Source organism: Hemiscyllium ocellatum, chromosome 14, assembly GCF_020745735.1.
Source record: "Hemiscyllium ocellatum isolate sHemOce1 chromosome 14, sHemOce1.pat.X.cur, whole genome shotgun sequence".
Taxonomy (NCBI): domain Eukaryota; kingdom Metazoa; phylum Chordata; class Chondrichthyes; order Orectolobiformes; family Hemiscylliidae; genus Hemiscyllium; species Hemiscyllium ocellatum.
Window position 1 is genome coordinate 35,941,252 of NC_083414.1, and position 25,703 is coordinate 35,966,954.

General features: G+C 39.7%; 1 protein-coding gene across 21 annotated transcripts in view; it reads left to right on the forward strand.

Moving 5' to 3' along the window:
- Positions 1-25,703, forward strand: part of slmapa (sarcolemma associated protein a) — a 243,910-nt gene that overhangs the window by 179,946 nt on the left and 38,261 nt on the right. For 12 of the 21 annotated variants that reach the window (XM_060835610.1, XM_060835609.1, XM_060835611.1 and 9 more), the window contains one exon: positions 23,044-23,106. The exons of the other annotated variants lie outside the window; for them this stretch is intronic. In XM_060835610.1, coding sequence (XP_060691593.1) covers positions 23,044-23,106 — 63 coding nt within the window. The remainder of the gene's footprint in view (positions 1-23,043; positions 23,107-25,703) is intronic. 21 annotated transcript variants of the gene reach the window in all.

The following is a 25,703-nucleotide window of genomic DNA, read 5'->3' on the forward strand; positions in this document are numbered from 1 at the left end:
AGTGCTAGGTATTTCAGTTGCTTGTTTACATAATCCACTATAGGATTGATTTCCCAACATATAATTTTCATAACGGGGTGCCTGTAAGCATTTTGATGGCCAACTCCGTGTTTATAGAAGAGAAATGTTTTTATAAAAGATCAGTTGAAAGAATTCTTTTGAATGATATGTTATCAATAAGATTTTTTTTATAATATCATCAATTGGCACAACTTGTTCAAGTCAGCATGTCTCCTGACGTTTGCCCACAGTAGATGCTAGTTAAGTTAGTGAGGAAGGGCAAAGTGTGTTGAGTGGCACACAAGTGACTTAAACTTATAGAAAATTAGCATAGGATATAGAAGAGTTGTGGGAATGAGTGAGGGGCATAAGTTGGTATGTAGAATTATGGAGTTGGGAGAGAGGGGTACAGGTGGCATGGCAGCCAGAATGGGCCATGGGAGGAGTGGAAAGCTTTGAGTTGCAAAGGAGATTTGGGGTTTTATCGGGATGGGGAGAGGAACATAAGTTAACAAGAAGGATGTGTGGAGCCATGGACTTGGTACTGTGCATTAAGGGTTATCATGAATGGGAAATGTGTTTTGAGACAGGGTGAGAGATCAATTGAACAATGATCTGAAAGACGAAACTCTACAAATTTTCCCCATCCTCGGTGATGGGAGGGTTCTAGCACATCAGTGCAAAAGATAAGGCTGAAGCATTTGCAATAATCTTCAGCCAGAGGAGCCGAGTGAATGATCCATTTTGCCGCCTCCTGAGGCCCTCAGTATCACAGATACCAGTGTTCATTCAGTTTAATTGACTTCATAAAATATCAAGAGACTGCTGAAAGGATTGAATACTGCAAAGGCTACAGTCCATACGAACATTCCAGCTGTAATACAGAAGACCTGAAATCCAGAACTTGCCACACCAATAGCTAAGCTGTTCCAGTACAGCTACAACACTGATATCCACCCAACAATGTGGAATATTCCCTAGGGATGTTCTGTACACAAAAAGCAGAACAAATCCAACCAAGCCAATTACAGCCCCATCAGTCTATTCTTGATCAACAGTAAAGTGACAGAAGGTGTCATCACAGTGCTGTCAAGCATCCCCTGCTTAGCAACAACCTGCTCACTTAGAAGCCCAGTTTAGATTCCGCGAGGACCACTCAGTCCTTACCTCATTACAGCCCTGGTTCAAACATGGATTAAAGAGCTGAATTCCACAGGTGACATGAAATGACAGCCCTTGACATCAAGGCTGCATTTAACCACGTGTGCCATCAGGAACCCTAGCAAAACCAGAAGCAGTGAGAACCAGAGGCAAACTCTCCATTGTTGGAGTCATACCTGGCACATAGGAAAATTGTTTTGGTTGTTAGAATCAGTCATCTCAGCTCTAAGACATCTCTGTAGGAGTTCCACAGGGTAGTGTCAATAGGCTCTACAATTTTCAGCGGCTTTATTAATAATCTTACCTCTGTCATAAGGTCAGAAGTGGGGATGATCATTAATGATTGATTGCACAATGATCAGCACCATTCACAACTCCTTAGTTAAAAAAGCAGCCTGTATTCAAATGCATCGAAACCTGCACAATATCCAGGCTTGGGCTGACCAGTACATTCATATCACACAAATGCCAGGTAAAGATGATCTCCACTAAGAGACAATCTAACCACTACCCCTTGACATTCAGTGGTATTACCATCTGTGAATCCCTCCCCATCACCATTCTGAGGTTTGCTGTTGACCAAAAGCACTACTGGACTGGCCATATAAATACAGTGGCTACAAGAGCGATCAGAGACTCGAGTTCTGAGCAAGTAACTCACTTACTGACTCTAAATGCCTGTCCACAATTTGAAAGGCATGAGTCAGGGATACGATGGAGTACTTTCCACTTGTCTAGTGAGTGCATCTTCAAAAATACTAAAGAAGCTTGACACTGCCCAAAACAAACCAGCCTAGTTGATTGCCACCACATCTATAAGCATCCACTTCTTCCACCACCAGCACTCAGTAGCAACTGTGTGTACTATCTATAAAATGCACTGCAGAAATACACAAAGATTTTTAGACACCACCTTCCATACAGAAGGACAAGAACACCACCTGAATGTTCCCCTTCAAACCATTCCCCAGTCTTGAGTTGAAAATATATCACTGTTCCTTCACTGCCACTGGGGTCAAAGTCCTTGAATTCCCTCTCTAAGTGCACTGTGGGCCTACCTACAGCATGTGGACTTTAGAAATTGAAGAAAACAGCTCACAACCACCTTTTCAATGGCAACTAGGGACAGGTAATAAATGCTGGCCTGCCCATGAATGAATGAAATTTTAAAGACCTTGATCTTTAAACAGGGAGCCCAATTCTAGATCCTTAGATTCTAGATTCCCAAGATTTCCTCATGAGGAAACATTGCTCTCTACGTCGACGATGTCAAGACTCCTCAGGATTTTCTGTTTCAATCAAGCCACTTCTGACTCTTCTAAACTCTAGCAGGTACAAACCTGTCCAACGTTTCCTCATCATTAATCTCTGAACTGCCTCCAACATGTTTACATTTCTCTTTAAATGAAGTGACTAATACGATACATAATACTCTAGTTGTGTTCTCACCAGTGTCCTGTATAACTGAGTATAATCTACCTACTCTTTGTATTTAATTCCCCACTTCATGATAAATGATAAAATTCTGTTAGCTGTCTTAATTGCTAAGTGTAATACATTCACCAATTCTCATGTCTGATTACCTTTACTCTATCCAAGTGTCCTGCTAAAATGTCAATAATATATTGTAATATTTTCCTTATGACAAAATGTCATGCGAACTGGCTTGTAGTTTCCTGCTTTCTATCTCCATTTTTTGAATAAAAGTTATTTATATTCACGATCTTCTTATCTAATTGGACCATCCGCAACTTTGATAAATGAAAACCAATGCATCAACTATCTCATTAGCCACTTTAATATTGTTGAATGAAGTCCATCAAGACTTGGGCACATAGTAGCCTGCAGCTCCATTAATTTGCTCAATGCCACTTCTTGGTGATCAAAATTTTTCTGCGTTCTTCTCTATCTTTCATTTCCTATTTTCTCAATGCTTCTGGAATGTTTTTGATATTCTGTATAATGAAGCTCAATGAAAAATATCTGTTCAATTCATCTGCCAACTCCTTATTGTCCTTATCAATTCTCCAGGCTCATTTTCCATTGGACCTGTGCTCACTTTGTTAACTTTTTCTTTTTTTAAAGTATGTATAGAAAACTTGTACCTTTTTTTTTCTAATATGTCTGGCTAGCTTGCTCTGTACTCTAAATTTTGTTTCCTTGTTCTTTTCTTATTGGTAATTATTTGTGTGCTTTAAATTAATAGAGGGAAATTGAGGAGAAAATATGTATATTGATCTCCGATATATGTAAGAATAATATAATTGTAATAGTAGGGGATTTTAACTTTCAAACATAGTGTGCGCCATAATGTTAAGGGCTCGGATGGTGTGGAATTTGTTAAACATATTCAAGAAAATTTTATTTCAGTATGTAGATGTACCTACTAGAGAAGCAAAAGCTAACCTTCTCTTGAGGAAAACAATGGCAGGTTAAATGACTAAAGTGTTCGTGGGTGAGCACTTTGGGACCAGTGATCATAATTCTTTTAGTTTCAATATAACTATGGAAAATGATAGGTCTTGTGTAAAAGTTGAAATTTGTAATTGAAGTCAGGCAAACTTTGATGGTTGATGGTCAAGAGTTGATTAGAATAGACTGCTTGAAGATAAAGGGATGACTGGCAAATGAGAGACTTGTAAATGTGAAATGATGAGAGTTCAGAGTCATTATGTTCCTATTAGAGTAAACAGTAAGGCTGATAGGATTAGAAAACAATGGATGAATAAAAATAATGAGGTGCTAGTCAAGATTAAACAAGAATCATATAATGGATATAAACAACTGGGTTCAAATGAATCTTTCCAACGATATAAGGGTCTCCCTTAAGAGGGAGATCAGAAAGGCAAAGAGAGGATATGAGATAGCTTTGGTAAATAATGTGAAGGGTAATCCAAAGAGTTTTGACAACTAAAGCTTTGTTTGTCATTTACGTAAATGATTTGGATGAGAACATAAAAAAAGCATGGTTAGTAAATTTGCCGCTGACACCAAGATTGATGGTTTTTTAAGATTGCAAAGAGATCTTGATCAATTGGGTCAGTGGGCTCAAGAGTGGCATATGGCGTTTACTTTGGATAAATGAGCTGTATTGCATTTTGGTAAAACAAACAAAGGTAAGACTTATACAATTAAATATAGGGTCTTGTGTAGTGTAAAACCGAGAGACCTAGTATTCAGGTACATAATTCTGTGAAGTTTGCATCATATATAGATAGGGTGGTTAAGAAGACATTTAGCATGCTTACCTTCATTGCTCAGACCTTAGAATATAGGAATTGGGAGGAAATATTGTGGTTGTACAGGACTGAGAGGCAAATTTCTTACACGGGGTAGTTCATGTGTAGAATAAGCATCCAGAAGCCATGATGGATGTGGCTACAGTTAAAACGTTTAAAAGATGTTGAGATAGGTACATGAGTAGGAAATGTTTGGAGGGATATGGGCCAAGCACAGACAGGTGGGACAAATTTAGATGTGATTATGATTGGCATGGACTCCTTGGACCAAAGTGTTTGTTTCCATGAGTCGCTTGAAGAATATAAGGGGTGTAAGGGCAGTCATAGAGTCATACAGCACAAAAACAGACCCTTCGATCCAACCAATCCATGCCAAACATAATCCCAAACTAAACTAATCCCATCTGCCTGCTTGTGGTTTATATTCCTCTAAATCTTTCCAATTCATGTGTTTATCCAAATGTCTTTTAAACATTGCAATTGTACCCATATCCACCACTTCAGTTCATTCCACATGCAAACCACCCTCTGTATAAAAACATTTGCCCTCATGTCTTTTTTAAATCTCACCTCTCAGCTTCTAAAATGTGCCCACTAGTCTTGGGATCTCCCATTCCACAGAAATATTAACTAGCAAGAACCTATCTAAACGCTCATTATTTTACAAAACTTCTGTAAGGTTGCCTCTCAACCTGCTATACTCCAGTGAAAAAACTCGCAGCCTATCCAGGTTTTCTTTATGTCAAAACTTCCATACCTGACAACATTCTGGCAAATCTCTTCTGAACTCTGTCCATCTTAATAATATGCTTTCTATAATTGGGCAAACAGAAGTTTAGATTAGATTAGATTACTTACAGTGTGGAAACAGGCCCTTCGGCCCAACAAGTCCACACCGACCCACCGAAGCACAACCCACCTATACCCCTACATTTACTCCTTACCTAACACTACGGGCAATTTTGCATAGCCAATTCACCTAACCCGCACATTTTTGGACTGTGGGAGGAAACCGGAGCACCCAGAGGAAACCGGATGCTGTATTCCTGTAGAGGCCTCACCAATGTCTTGTATAACCACAACACGACTCCTTTCCACCTCTTCCGCCCCCCGGGAAGTCAAGAGGGCAAAAAGAGGATGTGAGAAAGCTTTGGCAGATAAGGCTAAGGATAATCCAAAGAGATTCTACATGTACGTTAAGAGCAAAAGAACATCTAGGAAGAGAATAGGGCCCCTTACAGATCATCAAAGTTATCCATGTGTGGAACCACAGGAAATGGGACAGATACAAGACAAATATTTTGTGTCATGTTTTACTGTGTAGGAAGAAACTGAGGCGAGGGAACCCAGGGAAATAAATATTAATGTCTTGAAAGCAATCCCAGTTACAGGTGAGGACGTGCTGGAGGCCTTAAAAACACAAAGGTAGGTAAACCTCCAGACCTGATCAAGTATATCCCAGGATGTTGTGGAAAGTTAGGAAAGAAACTGCAAGGCCTCTATCAGAGATATTTGTATCATCTACAGCCACTGGTGAGATGCGAAAGATCTGGAGAGTAGTTAATGTGTCTTTATTTAAGAAAGGCTGTAAGAAAAAGCTTGGGAACTATAGAACTGTGAATCTGACATCAGTGATGAATAAATTGTTGGAGAGGATTCTGAGAAAGAGGATCCATGTCTTTTATGTAAATGACAAACAAAAGTGGACCCAGCACCAATCCCTGCGGAACACTGCTGGTCACAGGCCTTCAGTCCTAAAAACAACTCTTCACCACTAATTTCTGTCTCCCACTGTCAAGCCAATTTTGTATCCAGCTGGCAAGCCCTCCCTGCATCCTATATGATGTAACTTTACTAATGAGTCTACCATGCAGAAGCCTTGTCAAAGGCTTTACTGAAGTCCGTATATTCAATGTCTACCATTCTGCTCTCAATGTTTTTGGTTACTTCTTCAAAAAAATTCATTCAAGTTTGTGAGACAGAATTTCCCATGCACAAAGCCATGATGACTCTGCCTAATCAGTCCTTGCCTCCACCTTTGTTTGTCATTTTATAAAAAAGGATTCAGATGAGAATTCAGGAGGCTTGGACTGTCAGTTTGTAGTTGACACCAAAATTAGTGGTATAATCAACAGTTAAGGAGGTCATGGATTACAAAGGGATCTTGGCTGAGGATCGGTAGAAGGAGTTTTATTTGGATAAGTGCGAGGTATTGTATTTTGGTAAAACAAACAAGAGTAGGACTTATACAGTTAATGGTAGTGTCCTAGATAATGTTTTGATAGAGACATCCAAGGGTTCAAGGACGCAGTTCTTTGAAAGTTGCTCACAGGTAGACAGAGTGGTTAAGATGTTTAGCACGCTTGCCTTCATTGCTCAGACCATGGAGTATAAGAGTTGGGACGTCATGTTGAGCTTGTACAGGATGTTGCTGAGGCTACCTTTGGAGTACTGTGTACAGTTTTGTTATTTTAGGATATTATAATATCCTGTAATATTATTAAGTTATAACGGATATCATTAAATTGGAGGGGTTCGTAAAAAACCTACTAGAATGTTGCCAGGACTGGAGGGTTTGGGTTATATGGAAAGGCCGGGACTTGTTTCACTCGAGCTTAGGATGTTGAGGAATGACCTTTTTGAGGTTTTTAAAATCATGTGGGGCATAGATAAGATGAGTAGCAAAGATCTTTCCCCTAGAATGGGGAGTTTAAAAAGAGAGGACATATTTTGACGGTGAGAGGAGAAAGGGGTCTTTTAAATCGAAAGGGCAATTTTTACATACAGTGAGTAACTCATATGTGGAACTAACTGCCAGAGGAAGTTCTAAATGCAAATACATTTACAGCATTCGAAAAACTTTTGAATAGGTACAAGATTAGAAAACATTTGGAGAGAGATGGACCAAACACAGACAAGTGAAACTAATTTGATTTGGGAAACTTAGCGTTGATGAGTTGGACCGAAGATCTGTCTCTGTGCTATATGACTCAATGTCTCTATTCTGTGCAATTTTCCCACCTGCCACTTGTCTTTATGCATTTATATGCTTTATCTCTATGATTTAGTTTGATTTGATTTATTGTTGTCTCATGTATTGAGATACAATGAAAAGTGTTGTTTGGCAGATTGTACCATACAAAGTGTGTCAGGGTTGTAAAAGAGTGCAGCATACAGTGTTACAGCTGCAGAAAAGTTGAAGGGGAGAATTCAACATTTACATTTGAATGGAACCATAGAACTGTTGATGCTTTAAATCAGAAACAAAAACAGAAGTTGGTGGAAAAGCTCAGCAGGTCTGGGAGCATCCGTGAAGAGAAATCAGAATTAACGTTTCTGAGAAAGGGCCTCAGAACTGAGAAAGGATCACCAGGACCTGTAACATTAACTCTGATTTCTCTTCACAAATGCTGCCAGATGTGATGAGCTTTTCCTCCAACTTCTGTTTTTGTTTAACATTTGAGAGGTCCATTCAAAAGTCTGATAACCTCAGGGGAGAAGCTGTTCTTGAATCTGTTTGTACATGTATTCAAACTTCTGTATCTTCTGCCCAGTGGAAGAGAGCATGACCAGGGCGGAAGGAGTCTTTGATTATGATGGTTGATTTCCCAAGGCAGTGGAAAGCCTTGATTATGCAGTGGATGGAAGGCTATTTGTGATGGACTGTTTTCACAACACTGTGTAGTTTCTTGCGGTCTTGGGAAGAGCAGTTGCCATGCCACACTTTGATGCAACCAGATAGGATTCTTTCTATGGTGTATCTATAAAAATTGGTAACAGTCTTTGTGGATATGCTGAATTTCCTTAGCCTGTTGAGGAAGTAGAGGATTGTTGTACTTTCTTGACCATCTTGTTGACATGGGTTGACCAAGACAGTTTGTTGCTGATCATTACTCGCAGGAACTTGATGCTCCTACCCATCTTCATTTCAGCATCATTGATACAGACAGGTCTAATACTACCTTTAACGTTTCTGGTTAGTCCTAGATGATGGGTCTGTCCCTTAGAAATTCTCTTACTTTTTGGAATGCATATATTCTGTCTATTCTTAAAATATCATGTTAGATATTTGGCACTGCATTTCTGTTGGCCTATTCTTTAACCTAATTTGTCAATTCACTTTAGCCAGCTCTGTTTTATGTCCTCATAATTGTCCTTTTATAAGTTTTGAAACAAAATTTCCTAGTTTTCATCAATGTAAAATTCAATCATATTATGGTTTAAGCTATCAGGGATGCCTTCACTGTGAGATCATTCATTAATTCCATCTCATTTTCACACTACCAGGTCAAGTTTATCTTGTTTTTTTGTCACCTCAAGAACATGCCATTCCAAAAAACTACCCTGAAAGTATTCTGTAAATTCCTTGTCTGGGTTACTTCTAGCCATCTGACATTACCAGTCCATGTGTAGCTTTAAATCTCCCATGATTATTACCATTCCTTTCCAATAACACGGTCCCACTCAAAACATTTCAAGAAAGTAGCCCACACCCTAACTTGGCTAGTTGTTTTAAGCAGGTCTAAAGTGTATATTCCAGAAGAGGTACAGCTGGTCAAACTACTTAGTTTTAGACAAAACAGAATTTATTTACAAGATTACCAAATGAAACGCAAACAGAATACAGTATAACTTAACCTCCCGAAAACCCAAAAGATTATCTCAACTCAAATATTGGAACATTCCCCATACACAACCCTTGGCAAAAAAGGTAACATCAAACACAGGGTCTTACAGGAGAGAGAGAGACATGGCAGAGGGATTCAGCGTGGAACACCTTCCATGTAGCTGGTTCTTGCACCAGCAGCCTCAAACTGAACTGACTGACTTCAGTGAACAGCCAGACTGCTAAAACCAAATCAAACCAGAGAAAAGCTGAGCTGGGAGAACTGGCCTCTCTCCTTTTATTGTACGTGTTTGCTTTAAAACTTGAAAGCCTTTTGTCTGAGGCAGTATCTGTTAGTTGTGATCAATTTGACGGTAAAACCCATCCAAGTCGACTTTTCGGAATTGTTGCTTTTACGACCTCTGAAAAAGAATCTAAGGACAGCATAACCTTATTAAAGGGGCAGTATTGTCGCATTTGCACGACACATTAATGTGATTTGTCGTATGTGAATTTGCACATGGCTTAGGTAATAATGCAGATATTATGACATTTGAGGTTCCGCAATTTGACAAAGGGAAAAATTAAAGCTATCAATAATGAGTTTTGGAATTATGAATGATCTTTAAGGTGACGGTTCTTCAGTGGAACCTCTTTATGAATCATTTGAGTTCCAAAGCCACAAGTAGAATCTGCTCAACAAGCGTTTTTATTTAAATACCATTGTGCAATGGAATCTCATTATTGATGACTGGCTGACCTCTAAACCTTCTAATGATTCTGTTCAGCGGGGATTGTTGTCACAGTTGTTAAGGGGACTGAACACTTTTATTTCACCTGATGTATGAACAGTTGAGATGATTTTGGCTTTTTAAAATGGATTTTCAAGGACTGGTTGTTTATTTTGATAGAGTAATGCGCTTCTCAAAGACTTTTCAATGTTACTATAAGGCTGGTGAGTTTTATATATAATGGATACTGGATTATAGAGTCATACAGTCATAGAAATGTACAACATGGAAATAGACACTTTGATCTAACTCATCCATGCTGACCAGATATTCTAAATTTATCCCCATTTGCCAGCGTTTGCCCCATATCCCTCTAAACTCTTCCTATCCATGTACTCATCCAAATGCCTTTTTAAATGTTGTAAACATACCAGCCTCCAACACCACCTTTAGCAGTTCAATCCATTGACATACCACCCTTTGCATGAAAACATTGCCCCTTAGGTCCCTTTTAAATCTTTTCCCCCCCTCAACATAAACCTCTATGCCTTCTAGTTTTGGACTTCCCTATCAAGGAGAAAGGTCCAAATCCATGCCCCTCGTGATTTTATCAATCTCTATAAGGGCATTCCTTGGCTTCTGATAATCCAGGCTACTTTAGCTATAGCTCAGTAGCTCAAAACCTATAGCTCAAACCCTCCAACTCTGGCAACATCCTTGTAAATCTTTTCTGAATCTGTTCAAGTTTCAAAACATTTTCCTATAACAGGGAGACTAGAATTAAATACAGAATTCCAAAAGTGGCCTAACCAATGTAGCTGCAACATAACCTCCCAACTCCTATACTCATTGCACTGACCAGCAAAGGCAAGTATATCGAAAGTCATCTTCATTATCCGGTTTACCTGTGACTCCGCTTTCACGGAGCTATGAACCTGCAGCCCTAGGTCGCTTTTCTCGGCAACACTCCCCAAGTCCATACCATTGAGTGTACAAGTCCTGCCCTACCAAAATGTAGCACCTCACATTTATCTAAATTAAACTCCAGCTGCCATGCCTTAGCCCACTTTGCCCATCTGATCAAGGTGTCATTGTAATCTGAGGTAAACTTCGCTGTCCACTACACTATCATCTGCAAACTTAACCATACTGCTATATTCCCATCCAAATCATTTATATAAATGACAAAAAACAGTGGATCCAGCACCGATCCCTGTGGCATACCACTCGTCACAGGTCACCAGTCTGAAAAGCAACCCTTCAGCACCACTCTCTGTCTCCAACCTTCAAATCAATTCTATATCCAAATGGCTAGTTTTCCCTCATGTGATGTGATCTAATCAGTCTACTATGCAGAACCTCGTAGAACGCTATACTGAAGTCCGTCTACATCTTTTCCACCACTCTGCCTTCATTAGTCTTTGTCACTTCTTCAAAAACTGTCAAGTTAGTGAGACAAAATCTCCCCCATACAAAGCCACTTTGATTATCCCTAATCAGTCCTTGCCTTTCCAAATACATATCAATCTTGTCCCTCAGAATCCCCTTGAGCAACCTACTCACTGCTGACATCAGGCTCACAGGTCTGTGGTTCCCTGGCTTTTCCTTACTGCCTTTCTTAAATAATGGCACCACTTTAGCCAACCTTCCAGTCTTCCAGCACCTCACCCTTGGCTATTGCTACAAATATTTCAGCAGAGGGCTCAGCATTCACTTCCCTAGCTTCCCATTAAGTTCTCGGATACACCTGTTCAAGTCCCAGGGTTTTATCCACTTTTTGTGTGTTTTAAGATGTCCAGCATCTACTCCTCTGCAATATGGGCACTTTTAAGATATAACTATTTATTTCTCTAACTTTCATATCATACTCCACAGTAAACACTGTTGTGAAATCCATGTCCTGTGGTTCCACACACAGGTAGCCTTTCTAATTTTTTTGAAGAGGCCATATTCACTCCCTAGTTACTGTTTTGCCCTTAAGGTTAAGGGGATCTGGGTGGTGAGGTAGATGGTGAGGTGGATTTAGCATTACATAGAGGAAGGTGAGAGTGGGTTGAGGGCTGAATGGATGGTAAAAGAAGAGTAGGGGTGGGGTTGAAGAAGGCAGAATTCAGGATTAGGTAGCCTTGCATTGATCTTGAGATCTGGGCTGATGTCTTTGTAAATGGAGTGGGCCTTTTAATCAGGCACTCCAACATTGCTCGGCTTTTTCTCGACCTGCTGTGATTCTCTGCAGGTTTAATTCCAACTTGTCCCTGACTGTATATCATGAAAATCAAATTACTATGTACTGCCAGTCAGGACAGGAGATCGGGTCATTGTATCAAAGGCTCCCCCTGTTCTTGATTCCCATTCAAAATGAAAATCTAGCCCATGTTTTCATTTGTGAGGAAGAATGCAATTGGAGATCATCAATAAAGGATAGTTAGCAATAAATCATAATGGGAATTCAGACAAATATATTTAGCAATTTCCAGGTTGTTAACTTTGCAACGATAGGATATGTTTGAAGAGGATATAACAGATGCATTTCAGGGGAAGCTGGATAAACGCAAGGGAACTGAGAATAGAGGATTAGCATAATCAACTTAGATTTGATAAGATGGAACAGGGTTTGAATAAAGTGCAAATTTCAGCATTGACTTACAGGTTGCATGACATGTTTCTGAGATGCACATCCAATGTAATCTATCATGACCTACCACTTATGGCCAATAGAAGAAGGGAGGAGATTCGAGGTTTTCAGTACCGATTCAGTGAAAGCACTTTGTGATTTCATTCCGAAATGGCTCTGTTCTGATTTTACAATTTTGCTTCATTTTTTTCTGGTATTTCAGTGCATTTTTGTTCTGAACTGTCAAATATATTTAATCTCTTTTCTCAAAGTATGGTTCCCTTCTAACTGTGCTTTCTTCTTTTTCCAAGCCATCAATAAGAACATCAATTTCTTAACTTTTTTTTTAGTCTTTTTCACCTTTTTTTCCATTAAATTTGTCCTGCTGTAAATTAATGAAATGCACATTAAATTCTGTTTCTCAACCATCAAATTTCAGCTCAGTTTTAAAATGTTGCTGCTCTTTGACTAAAATTTAAACCTAAATGTTGGGTTATCTTGAGTACATGGTGACCCCTGTATCTACAGAATTGTTTTCCGTAGTTTCAGTTACCCACAGTTTACTGCTGCCAGAACATATTATATGGAACCTTCCAGAATCAGAGACCAGAGGGCTGCCGGGACAGACAATTTCCCACTTAAATGAATGGGTTTGTTCCTGTCCGTGGTTTTGAGCTTCCACCATAGGACTTTAAATGTATCCCTCGTGGGTACGAGGTGGGGGGACTACTATATTTCCATCTCATAAACTTGCTAACATAAGCAGTATAACGACTTAAAATAAAACCCAGAATTATGATCAAATAAGCAGACTGGATATTGTTTCTGGACCCCATTGGTATCCAGATTAACCTTTAATGAACTGCATGTAATTTAAATAATGTATAACACCTTGATGTTGGATGTCACCTAAACAATAGCTCCCATTACATAATTGATTATAAACATAGATAGGTGCTACTTATAATTTTTCATGTAATTTATGCTATCCAGTGTATGTTTTCACATTTAACAAAATATGTTCCAACGTTTTCACTTGTTTTTCTTCCTTTTCACATGGTAATGCTTTGGCATTTGGCAATCCTTTTTAAGTACTCCTTTCTGATTGGTGTTTGATAAACTTCAAAATTATTTTAGAACATTGTAATTCAGAGTAGAAGTGAGCTGTTAATTTTTTCTTTCTTCGTTTGTGGAACATCAGTATTGCTGCTGGCTCACATTTTATTGTCCATCCCTAGTTGTCCTTGAGAAGGCGGTGGTGAGCTGCCTCCTTCAGCTGCTAATGGCCATATGCTGTTGGTTGACCCACAATGTCCTTCAGGGCAGAATTCCAGGATTTTGACCCAGTGACAGTGAAGGATCGGCAATATGTTTCCAGGTCAGGATGGTGAGTGATTTGGAGGAGAACTTGACTGACCTTTTCCTCCTAGATGGAAGTGATTGTGGGTTTGGAAGGTGCTGTCTAAGGATCTTTAGTGAATTTCTGCAGTGTATCATATAGATTGTATATACTGCTGGTGGAGTGAGTGGATGTTTGTGGATGTGGTGCCAATCAAAGGACTGCTTTCTGTTAGATGGTGTCAAGTTTCTTGAGTGTTGTTGAAGCTGAACTTATCTAGGCGAAATGTTGAGTATTCCATCAATTTGACTGTACCTTGTAGGCTATGGGGAGTTAGAAGGTGAATTATTTGCCACTGTATTCCTAGCCTCTGACTTCTTTTGTAGCCAGCGTATTCATGTGGTAAGTGCAATTGAGTTCCTGGTCAGTGGAGGTCCCGAATGTCAATATTAGTGGTAATGCAATTGAATGTTAAGGTGTGGTGGTTAGATTGTCTTTTTTTTTGGTGATGGTCATTGCCTGGCATTTTTGTGGCATGAATGTTACCACCACTTGTCAACCAAGCCTGGTTATTATCCAGATCTTGTTGCATTTGAATAAGGACTACTTAAGCATCTAAGAAGGCATAAATGGTGCTGAAGATTGTGCAATTTACAGCCAACATCCCCATTTCTCACCTTATGATGGAAGGAGGATCAGGAATAACTCCTGCAGAGATGTCCTGGAGCTGAGATGATTGACCTCCAACAACCAAAATCATCTTCCTTCATGCCAGGTATGACTCCAATCAGCAGAGACTTTGTCCTTCTACCTATTGATTCCAGTTTTGCTTGGGCTCCTTGATACTCCATTCGGTCAAATGAGGCCTTGATGTCAAGGACTGTCATTCTCTGTTAGTTTGTTTGGATAAGCATGAATAGGGATTGGAATGCAGTAATTTTTCTGAAAATCTATGACTAATCCTCTTGTCCTTTGTGGGACAGTGACTATCTTTTGTCGGATTTGAACACTCATTTCTGGGTTATTAGTTTATGCCTCTGGATTATTAGTCCAATAACCTAATCACTATGATACCTTTCCATAAATTAATCAGCACAGGGGCATCATGTTATTGGTTGTAATATTGATGTAATTATATGTATATGGTGGTTTTACAGTTATTTTGTTTTCAATCAGTAGACAAGAGCCCAATGCTGAGCTTGTTGAATTTTGATTGTTAAATATCTAAAGTTGAGATCTTGCAACACAGATGCTAAGAATCTTTGCTTTGTATTATTGTGTATTGCTTGGCTATTCATTTTAATATTACACTTTATACATTTTCAAATGAATATCCAAGTCAATTTTTTAACACCGTAACCATTGTGTTACTTCATAGTGATGCTTGATTTGTTGGCCGCAGAATAAAGAACTTGAATTTACATATCAAGAGGCCTTAAAAAGTTTCATTGTCAATTAAATGATATTGTAGCGTAGTCACGACAGTAACGTAGGGAACGTGGCTGCTGATTTCTCACAGTTCATTGAGAAGCAGTCAGTCAAATAAGATGTTTTCAGTGATGTTGCTTGGAAGATAAATATTGGCCAGGAGAAAACATGGAGAACTGGCCTCCTCAAATTTTGAAATATGTTCTGGGATCTTTTGAAGAGACTGAGCAGCAGCACCTTCAATAATGCAGGAACTCTGGATGTCTACTGAGGTACCAACCTAGATTTGTTCAAGTCTCTGAAATAGGATTGAAACCTCTGTCTTCTAATCCAGGCAAAATTGTTAGCAATAACTTAAAATGTATGACACATCAATAATAAAATATCCTTAGCTATTTATTTATTTATTTGTTTGTCTTTAATAAAAGCTTGGCTAGGACTGAATTCATGCCCATAAATGCATATTTCCAAATTTGGGTGAAATATTTCTGCCATTACGAATTGGCGTGTCCACTTTCCTAATTCAGTTTCACTGTCAGAGTGTGGATACAAATGTTTGCCACTGGATGGCAGTAAGGAACAGTTTCTGATCATTTTCTAATTTTCCAGCGCATCGGTTTTTGTGCTTTTTTTCAGGTGTTCAGAATATGATTTTTTAAATTATTTTATCTGATAAAATCTATCAATTTTGAAACCTTCCCCATTATACAATTGCAAGTTTTGATTATTTGAAGTTTGAGTTTACCATTTTTTCCAGTTTGTTATTGTCATGTAAGACTTCATAAAAACGTAGAAATTTGAGCAGTAGTCATAGAGCCATAGAGATGTACAGCATGGAAACAGACCCTTCGGTCCAACCCGTCCATCCCAACACAATCTAGTCCCACCTGCCAGCATCCAACCCATATCCCTCCAGCCCTTCCTATTCATATACTCATCCAAATGCCTTTTAAATGTTGCAGTTGTACCAGCCTCTACCACTTCCTCTGGCAGCTCATTCCATATACGTACCACCACTGTGTGAAAACGTCCCTTATGTCTCTTTTATACCTTTCCCCTCTCACCCTAAACCTGTGCCCTCTAGTTCTGGACTCCCTGACCCCAGGGAAAAGACTTTGTCTATTTATCCTGTCCATGTCCCTCATGATTTTGTGAACCTCTATAAGGTCACCCCTCAACCTCCGCTCTAGGGAAAATAGCCCCAGCCTGTTCAACCTCTCCCTATAACTCAAATCCTCCAACCCTGGCAACATCCTTGTAAATCTTTTCTGAACCCTTTCAAGTTTCACAACATCTTTCCAACAGGAAGGAGACCAGAATGGCATGCAGTATTCCAACAGTGGCCTAACCAGTGTCCTGTACAGCCGCAACATGACCTCCCAACTCCTGTACTCAATACTCTGACCAATAAAAGAAAGCATACCAAATGCCGCCTTCACTATTCTATCTACCTGCGACTCCACTTTCAAGGAGCTATGAACCTACACTCCAAGGTCCATTTGGCCTTTCGAGCTTGCCCCTCCATTCAATATGATGTGACTAATCATCCAAATCGGTACACTGTTCCCATTTTCTCACCATACTTTTTGATCCCTTTATCCCCAAGAACAATATCCAATTCTTTCTTAAAAATATTTAATGTTTGGCCTCATCCCCTTTCTCTGGTAGTGAATTCCATGGGCTCACCACACTGAGTGAAGAAAGTTTTCCTCATTTCACTTAAAAATGGTCTATCCCATCTCCTTAGACTATGACACCTGGTTCTGAACTCCTTGGTCATCGGAAACATCCTTTCTGCATTTATTCAGCCTAGACCTATTAGAATTTTAAAGATTTTTGTGAGATCTGGTCTCGTTCTTCAAAAGTCCAAACTCTCTTCATACGTCAGTCTGGTAAGTTTGCATTGCACTCTCTCTATCCTCGGATAAGGAGACCAAAACTGCATGTAATACTCCAGGTGTCGTCTCACCAAGGCCTTGTACAATTGCAGCAAGACCCACCTTTCCCCCTGTACTGTAATCCTCTCATCATGAAGGCCAATGTATCATTTGCTTTCTTCACGCCTGCTGCACCTGCATGCATATTTTTGGTCACTGGTGTATAAGGATAGCTTGGATTCATTGCACCTCCCTCTTTCCCAATTTGGCACCATTCAGACATCTAGGAGAAAGTGAGGACTGCAGATGCTGGAGATCAGAGTCAAAAAGTGTGGTGCTGGAAAAGCACAGCCAGTCAGGCAGCTTCCAACGAGCAGGAGAGTTGACATTTCATGCGTAAGCTCTTCATCAGGAATGTAGGTGGGGGGGGCCCAAGGAGGCTGAGAGATAAATGGGAGAAGGGTTGCCTTGGGGGTAAGGTAGCTAGGAATGTGATAGATGGATGAAAGTGGAGGTGATAGAGATGGGTCAGAATAGAGGGTGGAGCAGATAGGTGGGAAGGAAGATAGACAGGTTCTCCTACTTTAGGGACTGCAATTTTCCCTCCCATGTGGTCAGCAAAACCCTCCAGCACATCTCATCCACTTCCCGCACTTTCACCATTTGAACCCCCACCCCTCCAATTGCAGCAAGGACAGAAACCACCGCCCCCCCCCACCAGTTCTCACCTTCCACCTCACCACCTTCCAGATACAATGTATCATCCTGAGTCATTGCTGCCACTACTCATACAGAGATATATATTAGGTCCACATCACTCACCAACCCACCCTCCATTCCTGGCAGCTTTCCTTGCCACCACAAGAGATGTAAAACCTGCACCCACACCTCTCCCTCACCTCCCTCCAAGGCCCCAAAGAATCCTTCCACATCTGGCAGAGAATTCCTTGCACCTCTAAATACCTCATCATTGCTTTCGATGTGGCCCCCTCTACATTGGGGAGACAGGAAGCAACTTGCAGAACGTTTCAGGGAACATCTCCGGGACACATGCACCAATCAACCCCAACTTCTAGCCGAACACTTCAACTCCCCCTCCCACTCTACCAAGGACATACAAGTCCTGGGCTGTCTCCACCACCAGATTCTAACTATCCTACGCCTGGAGGAAGAATACCTCATCTTCTGTCTTGCGACTCTCCAATCACATGGGATCAATGTCGATTTCACCACTTTCCTGATCTCCCTTTTCCTCACTTTATCCCAGATCCAACCCTGCAAATCTGCACAGCCTTCTTAACTTTCCAACCTGTCCATCTTCCTTCCCACTTATCTGCTCACCCTCCACTCCAACCTATTGCAACATACCCCCACCTTCATCTATCTATTGCATTCCTGCCCAGCCCCATCATCCTCCCATTTAACTCTCAGCTCCTTTATCGCCCCTCCACATTCCTGATGAAGAGCTTATGCTCAAAACATTGACTCTCATGCTCCTTGGATGCTGCCTGATTGGCTGTACTTTTCCAGAACCACACGTTTTGACACCATTCAGGTATCTATTTGCCTTCCTGTTTTTGCTACAAAACATCACATTTATCCACATTATATTTTATCTGCCATAAATTTGCCAATCATTCAAATTGTCCAAATCACTCTGAAGTATTTCTGCATCCTCCTCACTTCTGTGTTATCTGCAAACCTGAAATAAAATATTTAGTTCCCTCATCTAAATTATTAATATGTATTGTAAGTAGCTGTGATCCAAGCATTGACCCCTGTGGTACCCAAAAAATCATTGCTTGCCACTGTGAATAAGAACAGTTTATTCCTACTTTTTCTTTCCTACCTGCCAATCTTTCTGTATCCATAATCAGTACAATTCCCCAATCTAATATGCTTTAATTTTACCAAAGTACAGGTAGTCCTTCTACAAAGTGATGGTTGCATTCTTGTGCAACCCCTGCTCTTGGTAGCAGCGCTTAAACTGTAGGCGATGTAATCGTCTATTCCAGCCAACATATGTTATAAAAGTTCACGCTTTACAAATGCTGTCCCCAATTCGTCAATCCTGTTACATTGAATTCATGCTAACAAAATGTGCATTATAGCAGAACGACTAATAATTTCATGTGGGACCTTATCAAAGGCATTGTCCCTAGTGTTAGAATTATTATCTTGTTGGTTGGAAGCATCAAGATAAAGCCTTTTTATGATGTGCGTATGGATTTTAATTTCTTTTACAGTACCATGGGAATTTATTACTATAACCTAGCAGTACTAATGGAAAGTTAACGGAAGGTTGCAATTCATAAGTTTGATCTGTTATTTTAGTGAGCTTTCTGCCCCTTCATTTTCATCATTTAACAACATTTAAACCAGTTCTTTAGCTGAGTTTTTACTTGTTCTTTTGCCATCTAAACATTTGAAAGATAGTTCATATTTCCTGTGAATCAAAGAATATCCTTGAATTTCAAGCCATCTGTAAATTATAATGCTTTTCGTGACCAATAAACTGTGCATACTCCTGTAAAGATCATTTAATCAAGTAGAAGCTGCTTTCCAAATGTCTGCAATAGATCATCAAATAACTCGGAAAATATGGACTAAATTTTGTTCTTTTATCTAGTCTCCCATCAGTAGGCTCAGAGGGAGGCACTATCCCTGCTTTGACTGTATACAGGACCCAAGGTTGTATCTATCTTGTATCAGGTGGGCAACTGGACCAAGCAACTGGCTTCCTAAAAGCTGCTGGCCAATTTGAGGACTGGCAGATTAGCAGTTTCAACAGTGCCACTGAAAGTGGTAGCCCCTGCTGAGATTACGTCTGGAAGCAAAGCACGCCATAGAAGGACTGCACTCTCCCATCTAAGTGAATGCCCTCGCCATCCCAGCAGCAAATTAGGAAATTTTGGTCTCTATTGCCATGACATCATCCCATAATACGTTCAGGAACCCCACTTCACCATGCAGCCATCAGGATTGAAGTGCCTGCAATCCTTTCAAGGAAGGCACCCTTTAATGGCCAAATTGGTGACTTTGACATCAAAGTGGAAACTGTAAAGTTGGTAGAGTGGCAGAGAAATGACTTGCACTCCACCTCCTGCCCTGTCTTCCCTTGCCCTCTCAGCCTGTCCCCAGAGGACTGATTAAAATTCAGCCCAGTATATATGGCTCAGAACTATGTGAGCCTGCAGAAATTCACCAAGGTTCCTTAGATAGCACTTTCCAAACCTATGACCACTACCATCTAAAAGGACAAGGGCAGCAGAAACATGGGAATACTGCCACTTGCAAGTTCATCTCCAAACCACTCACCATCTTGACTTCTACATATCGATCTGAGTATCACTGGGTCAAAATCTTGGAACTCATTCCTCAGCTGCATTGTGAGTGTATCAACAGCAAATGACCTGCAGCAGTTCATGAAGGATCCTCCATAATTGCCTTCTCGAGGACAATTATGGATGGGCAGTAAATGCGAGCGTGAATGATTCAGATTAATGACCATGAGCAAAACCATAACAGTTTTCCCCAGATCTTTTTTCTTCTATCATTAAAATATACTTCACATTCCTCGTTCTACAATGGACATGACAAACACTTTGTGATAATGATACGTAATTTAAACTGCCATTAGTCATATCAAGTCTCTTAATAAAAATGTTAGGTATTCAAAGTGTTTCTGTTAGCCCCCATTGTCACAAGATTGTTGAAACAGAAAAGCAATGAAAATTCAGATACAGATGACATTTATGCCCTCATGTGGATTTTAGAATTTGAACTGAGACACCCAAGTAATCCACATACGCAATTCATCATAAGAATATTTTTCAAAACAAAGCACAACAATGATTCATTCTTTGGTTGAAAGGAAGCATTGTATCCCAAAAACCAACTGTTCGCTAGTTCACTTCTGCTAACAACTTTAGTAGTAGTACCCAGTATTGGAATGGAACAGAATTGTTACAAGAATCTGGTTGGAAAAAGCATAAACAATGTGTTTGCAGTAGACATTAAAGATAGGCAGAACGGAGATGGGGAGGTCAAGAAAGGGACTGGGGAAATCAGTATTCGAATGTGTGAAATTTCAAGAAGGGTGCAATTCAGAACCAAAGTTGACAATATTTGCCAATTCTAGCCAAGAGGAAGAAGCAACATTGACCCACTCATCAATGTATTGGAAGAAAGAGGTCTAGGAAAACACTCTGAGGACCTGTTTTGTAGCTTGCAAATTGTTCAGGCATATAGTCATGCAAAGCTATGTTGAGCATTTAAAATTATTTTGCTATTATTGGCCTTTTGAATCGAGTATATAAATGCATTGATGCAAACAATTAATCATAAAGTATTTTTAACATGAATATTGCAGTTGATAAAGCACACAATATATGACTTGTTATTTAAAATAATATTGCGATCATGCAAGTTTAGTTTTGGGAGTCAGCAGGAAAGAAAAGAAGCAGTAACAATTCTAAAATGTTTTCTCCAATTTGTGGCACGGAGGGAACACTTTGTGAGACTGTGCAGTAAAAATAATTGACTGACTATTATGCACCTCTCAAAATACCGACTATTCAGTTTCTTTACAATATCCATACCAGAACACATCATTTAAGAAAACCCGATCTTCCTTCTTAGGAGGAGTAGGTAAATTGCTGAGCTTGTGTGAAGTTGCATTATTATTTTGGCAGTTTCTTTTTATCCAGTAATCATTTCACATTTTTGAGTTTTTAAAATAATTTTTAAATGCTAATTTTTGAAATCTGTATGCAATAAATTAGTTGTAAATTTTAAACATGCATTGTTACATAAACAAATAGTTAGTCACTTTTCAAGTTATCAATTGTTATTAGTATATTTCAAATTATTATTATTATTATTATTATTAGGCTAATTCAAATGGTTTTATTGTTCAGATTAGATGCTGTTTATCTTCTTTTGCCTTCACTGGGAAAAGAAATTAAGATCATTCTTCTGTGGTCTGCTACTTCACTGTAAAACCTGTCCCACCTTAAAATTATGACCTTGAATTTTGAACTCCCCTATCCTAGGGCAAAGACTTTTGCCATTAACCTTATCTATGCTCCTCATAATTTTTTAAAAACCTCTATAAGGCCACTCTTCATTCTCCTACCCCTTCACATCCAGTGAAAAAAGTCCCACCCTATCCAGCTTCTCCCTATAACTCAAAATGACCTGTACCTAATAAAGGCACTTCAATGCTGTGCTCACTGTTAACTCTAGATGGGGACTATATTCATTCTCTCCCTATTTGAAAATAGGACTGGTAGTGCATGTATTAATATATTAAATTGCTGTAGCCGAAGCATATTCATGTGTGTCTGTATGTGCTTTCTTTTGTCTTGGACTGTCACAGAATATACAGCATTAACAGTCTTGTTCTGAAACACTTGAGCTATTGCAAAAAGTGGTGGTTGGTAACTGTAACACTCCTTTTTTTTTTGCCTTTCTTTATACTATGAAACATATTTAACTTTTGGTGATCCACAATTGAACAGAAAACCATTTCAAAGAAGCAGCACTAATATCAGTCCCAACAAGTGGAAATTAAAAATGATTACATATGAAGCCCTGCATCAAAATTAGGGTACAATAATACTTCAGACAAGTGCCAGACACAGTAGACAGTTTTGTCATAGCACTTTTCCATAATTGGATATATGTGTCAACATGGCAAATACCTTGGGAGTTACGTTTAGCTACAAGGAGCAAACTGTATGAACTATTTGGGTCATATTCTTTGTATGTAATTGGTGAAGTAGTTTGCAATTGGAGAAGATTCTTCTGGCTTCAAACTATTATAATTTATCTTGGGGAATTTAATTTAAATTTGAAATTCTAAATTCTGCACACATTCCCAGTTTTAAAAACAGGTATGAGCCAGCACTTAAAGAGATAAGGCTTTCATGTTGGCTTCTGTGTCATTCTCACGCAGCCTTTCTTGCTTTTCTGTGTTCTATGTTTGCTGGCTTCTGTTTCATCTGCACTGTTCTTCTGCCTGTCTTCTGCTTCACCCCACCGCAGACCTCTTGGCAGAGGCAAGAGCTTCCAGCAGAAAACATGAAAGTGAGCTGGATCATCTCAAGTGTAAGTATAGGGTGTATTTATCAATTAGCTGGCACAGTACAAGCCTCCATGAGGTGGCAGTGGTTGATGGTCATTTTATGATTTTATCTTTCTCTCAGTTCTTTACTTTTAAAAGTTCTGAACTGATATGGAAAATTTACAAATTTCTGATGAATTATTAGAAATCTGAATGTATACATATTCTGTTGTTACATACTTTCTGAACTTCCATTTTTCCATGTTAATTTTGATAATAAAACTCTGACGTGCAAAGAGCCTCCTGGTTTATTATGACACAAAATGAAGATTACATTTTGATTTTCCACAGTCACTACTTGTATTGGTTATGTACGGAGGTTGCACTATCTTGTCAACAATCCATTTAAAACATTTATCTGATATGAGATGGTAACTTTAATAAGGCAATAGTGATTGTTCAGATTGGTGTCAGCAAAATTCATCTAAGGGTCAGGGCCATTAAATTTTATTGTCATTTAGCCCACCTTAAAAGACAGAATACTTATTCCTGATGGCAAAATTCTTTCCATAATGAAACATTTCTTATTCCAACAGTTGCCATTAATTTTTGGGGGCTATTTCAAATTGATGCCCCCCCCCGCCCCAGGTCACTTTTGTTGCTTGCACGTGTTAGTCTGCTGAATCTGATTTTTCCACTGTCTGGATGTAGCAATGACTTGTCAGCTCAACTTTTTGGTTCTAGGTGAGAAGGTTGATGGGAAATATTCTCAATATGCCACCAATTAAGGCCTTCTTGGGGCAGCTGGTGTATGCTGAAAGTCATTCCCTGTGCTTGCCTCCCATACAACCAAATAAACACCTCCCTGCTGACTGATGCGGCGATCCATGGCTGTGCACCCTTGCGCTCCAGCAACATCCTTCAGCTGCCAGACTTTAATTGGCCAAAAAACGTCGGAATTTAAGTGGTGAGGCTACTGCTGGGAAGTTCCTGAGCAGCACTTAAGTCCTAATCAGTGCTTGCTCTGGTGAACCTTCTGCTTTTGGAGTGGGGAGTCAATTGCACCTGAAGTGGCTCACTCGTACACTTGCCAAACAGAGCACTAAAGCTTGGTCTTCAATTTGTTTTATAGGGGGTACAAAAGGTGACGCTCTGCCCATTCTGATATATAACAGTCACTGGATGGAGTATGGGAATGTTGTGGCAGAATGTTTGGGATTTTTGACCGTTTCAATCAGGGAACTACAGTTAAAGCTAGGTGGTGTTGGGACACCGTCTTCTGATGGAGATGCGAGTGTCTTATTTGCCTTTAGTTATTAGTTAATTTAACGTGTATGTAAGTACTAAGGTGGGGTAGGCTACCTTCTGTAATCTAAGACGAAAGCCTGTAATACTGAGACTTAATAATGACTACAGACTCCACTACAGACTACCAAACAATCCCTTCGGCTAGCATTGAAAAGAGGATTGTTGGATGCTCTCTACCACATTGGTGGTTGGTACCCAGGCATAATATAGCATTATTTCAGTGGGTTTGATCCATAGCATGAGGAGAAGGAATTCAAACAAATCAGAAGAGAAAGAAAGAAGAGAAATTTTCAACTCAAAAGTGAATTACCACTTTAAATCATTGCCATTTTAAGAAAGGAGAACCAACTCATTTGGCTTCTGAATTAGTTTAAACAGAAGCAGCAGACAGTACTTCCTTCTGGAAGTTTTACCTACAAAGCTGAACTGGAGCTGTAAGAAAGCTCTTTTAAAGCTTTTTTTTAAATCAGCCAGACTAAAAATGTGGCACCAAAAAAGCCAGTTTGAAGTGGAGACAGTAAAATTGAATTGAATTTATTGTCACATGTACCAAGGCACAGTGAAAAGCTTTGTCTTGAGCAATACAGACAGATCACAGAGTTAAGTAGCATAGATAAGTAAATAAATGGTAAACAGCTGCAAAATCAAATACACAGGAACAGACGAATGTTAAGAGTTTGTGAGTCCATTCAGTGTTCTAACAACAGTAGGTTAGAAACTGTTTCAAAACCAACTGGTGCGTGGGTTCAGGCTTCTGGACCTTCTCCCAAGTGGTGAAGGTTATAGAAAAACTTTGCCAGGGTGGGATGGATCTTTGAGAATGCTCGCAGGCTTTCCTTGACAGCAGGCTTGGTAGATGGATTCTATAGATGGGAGGTTGGCCTTTGTGATGGTCCGGGCTGAGTTCGCCACTCTCTGTAACCATCTCCAATCTTGAATGGTACAGTTGCTATACCAGGTAGTGATACATCCAGACAGAATGCTCTCAATGGCACACCTATAAAAGTTGGCAAGAGTATTCACCATCATGCCAAATTTCCTCAGCTGCCAGAGGAACAAGATAGGTTGTTGGGCTTTTGTAACCAATGCATCCACATGGAGAGTCCACAAAAGCTTGTTGTTGATGATCACTCCCACGAGCTTGACACTTTCTCCACTTGTTTCACCTCTGAGCTGGGCATGAGTAACATCCCGCTGAAAGTCAATAATGAGTGCCTTGGTTTTGCCGACACTGAGAGTTATGTTTTTCTCAGTGCACCATTTTTCCAGGTGTTCCACCTCCCGTCTGTAGTCTGTTTCATCACCGTCTGAGATTCGACCGACTATGGTGGTA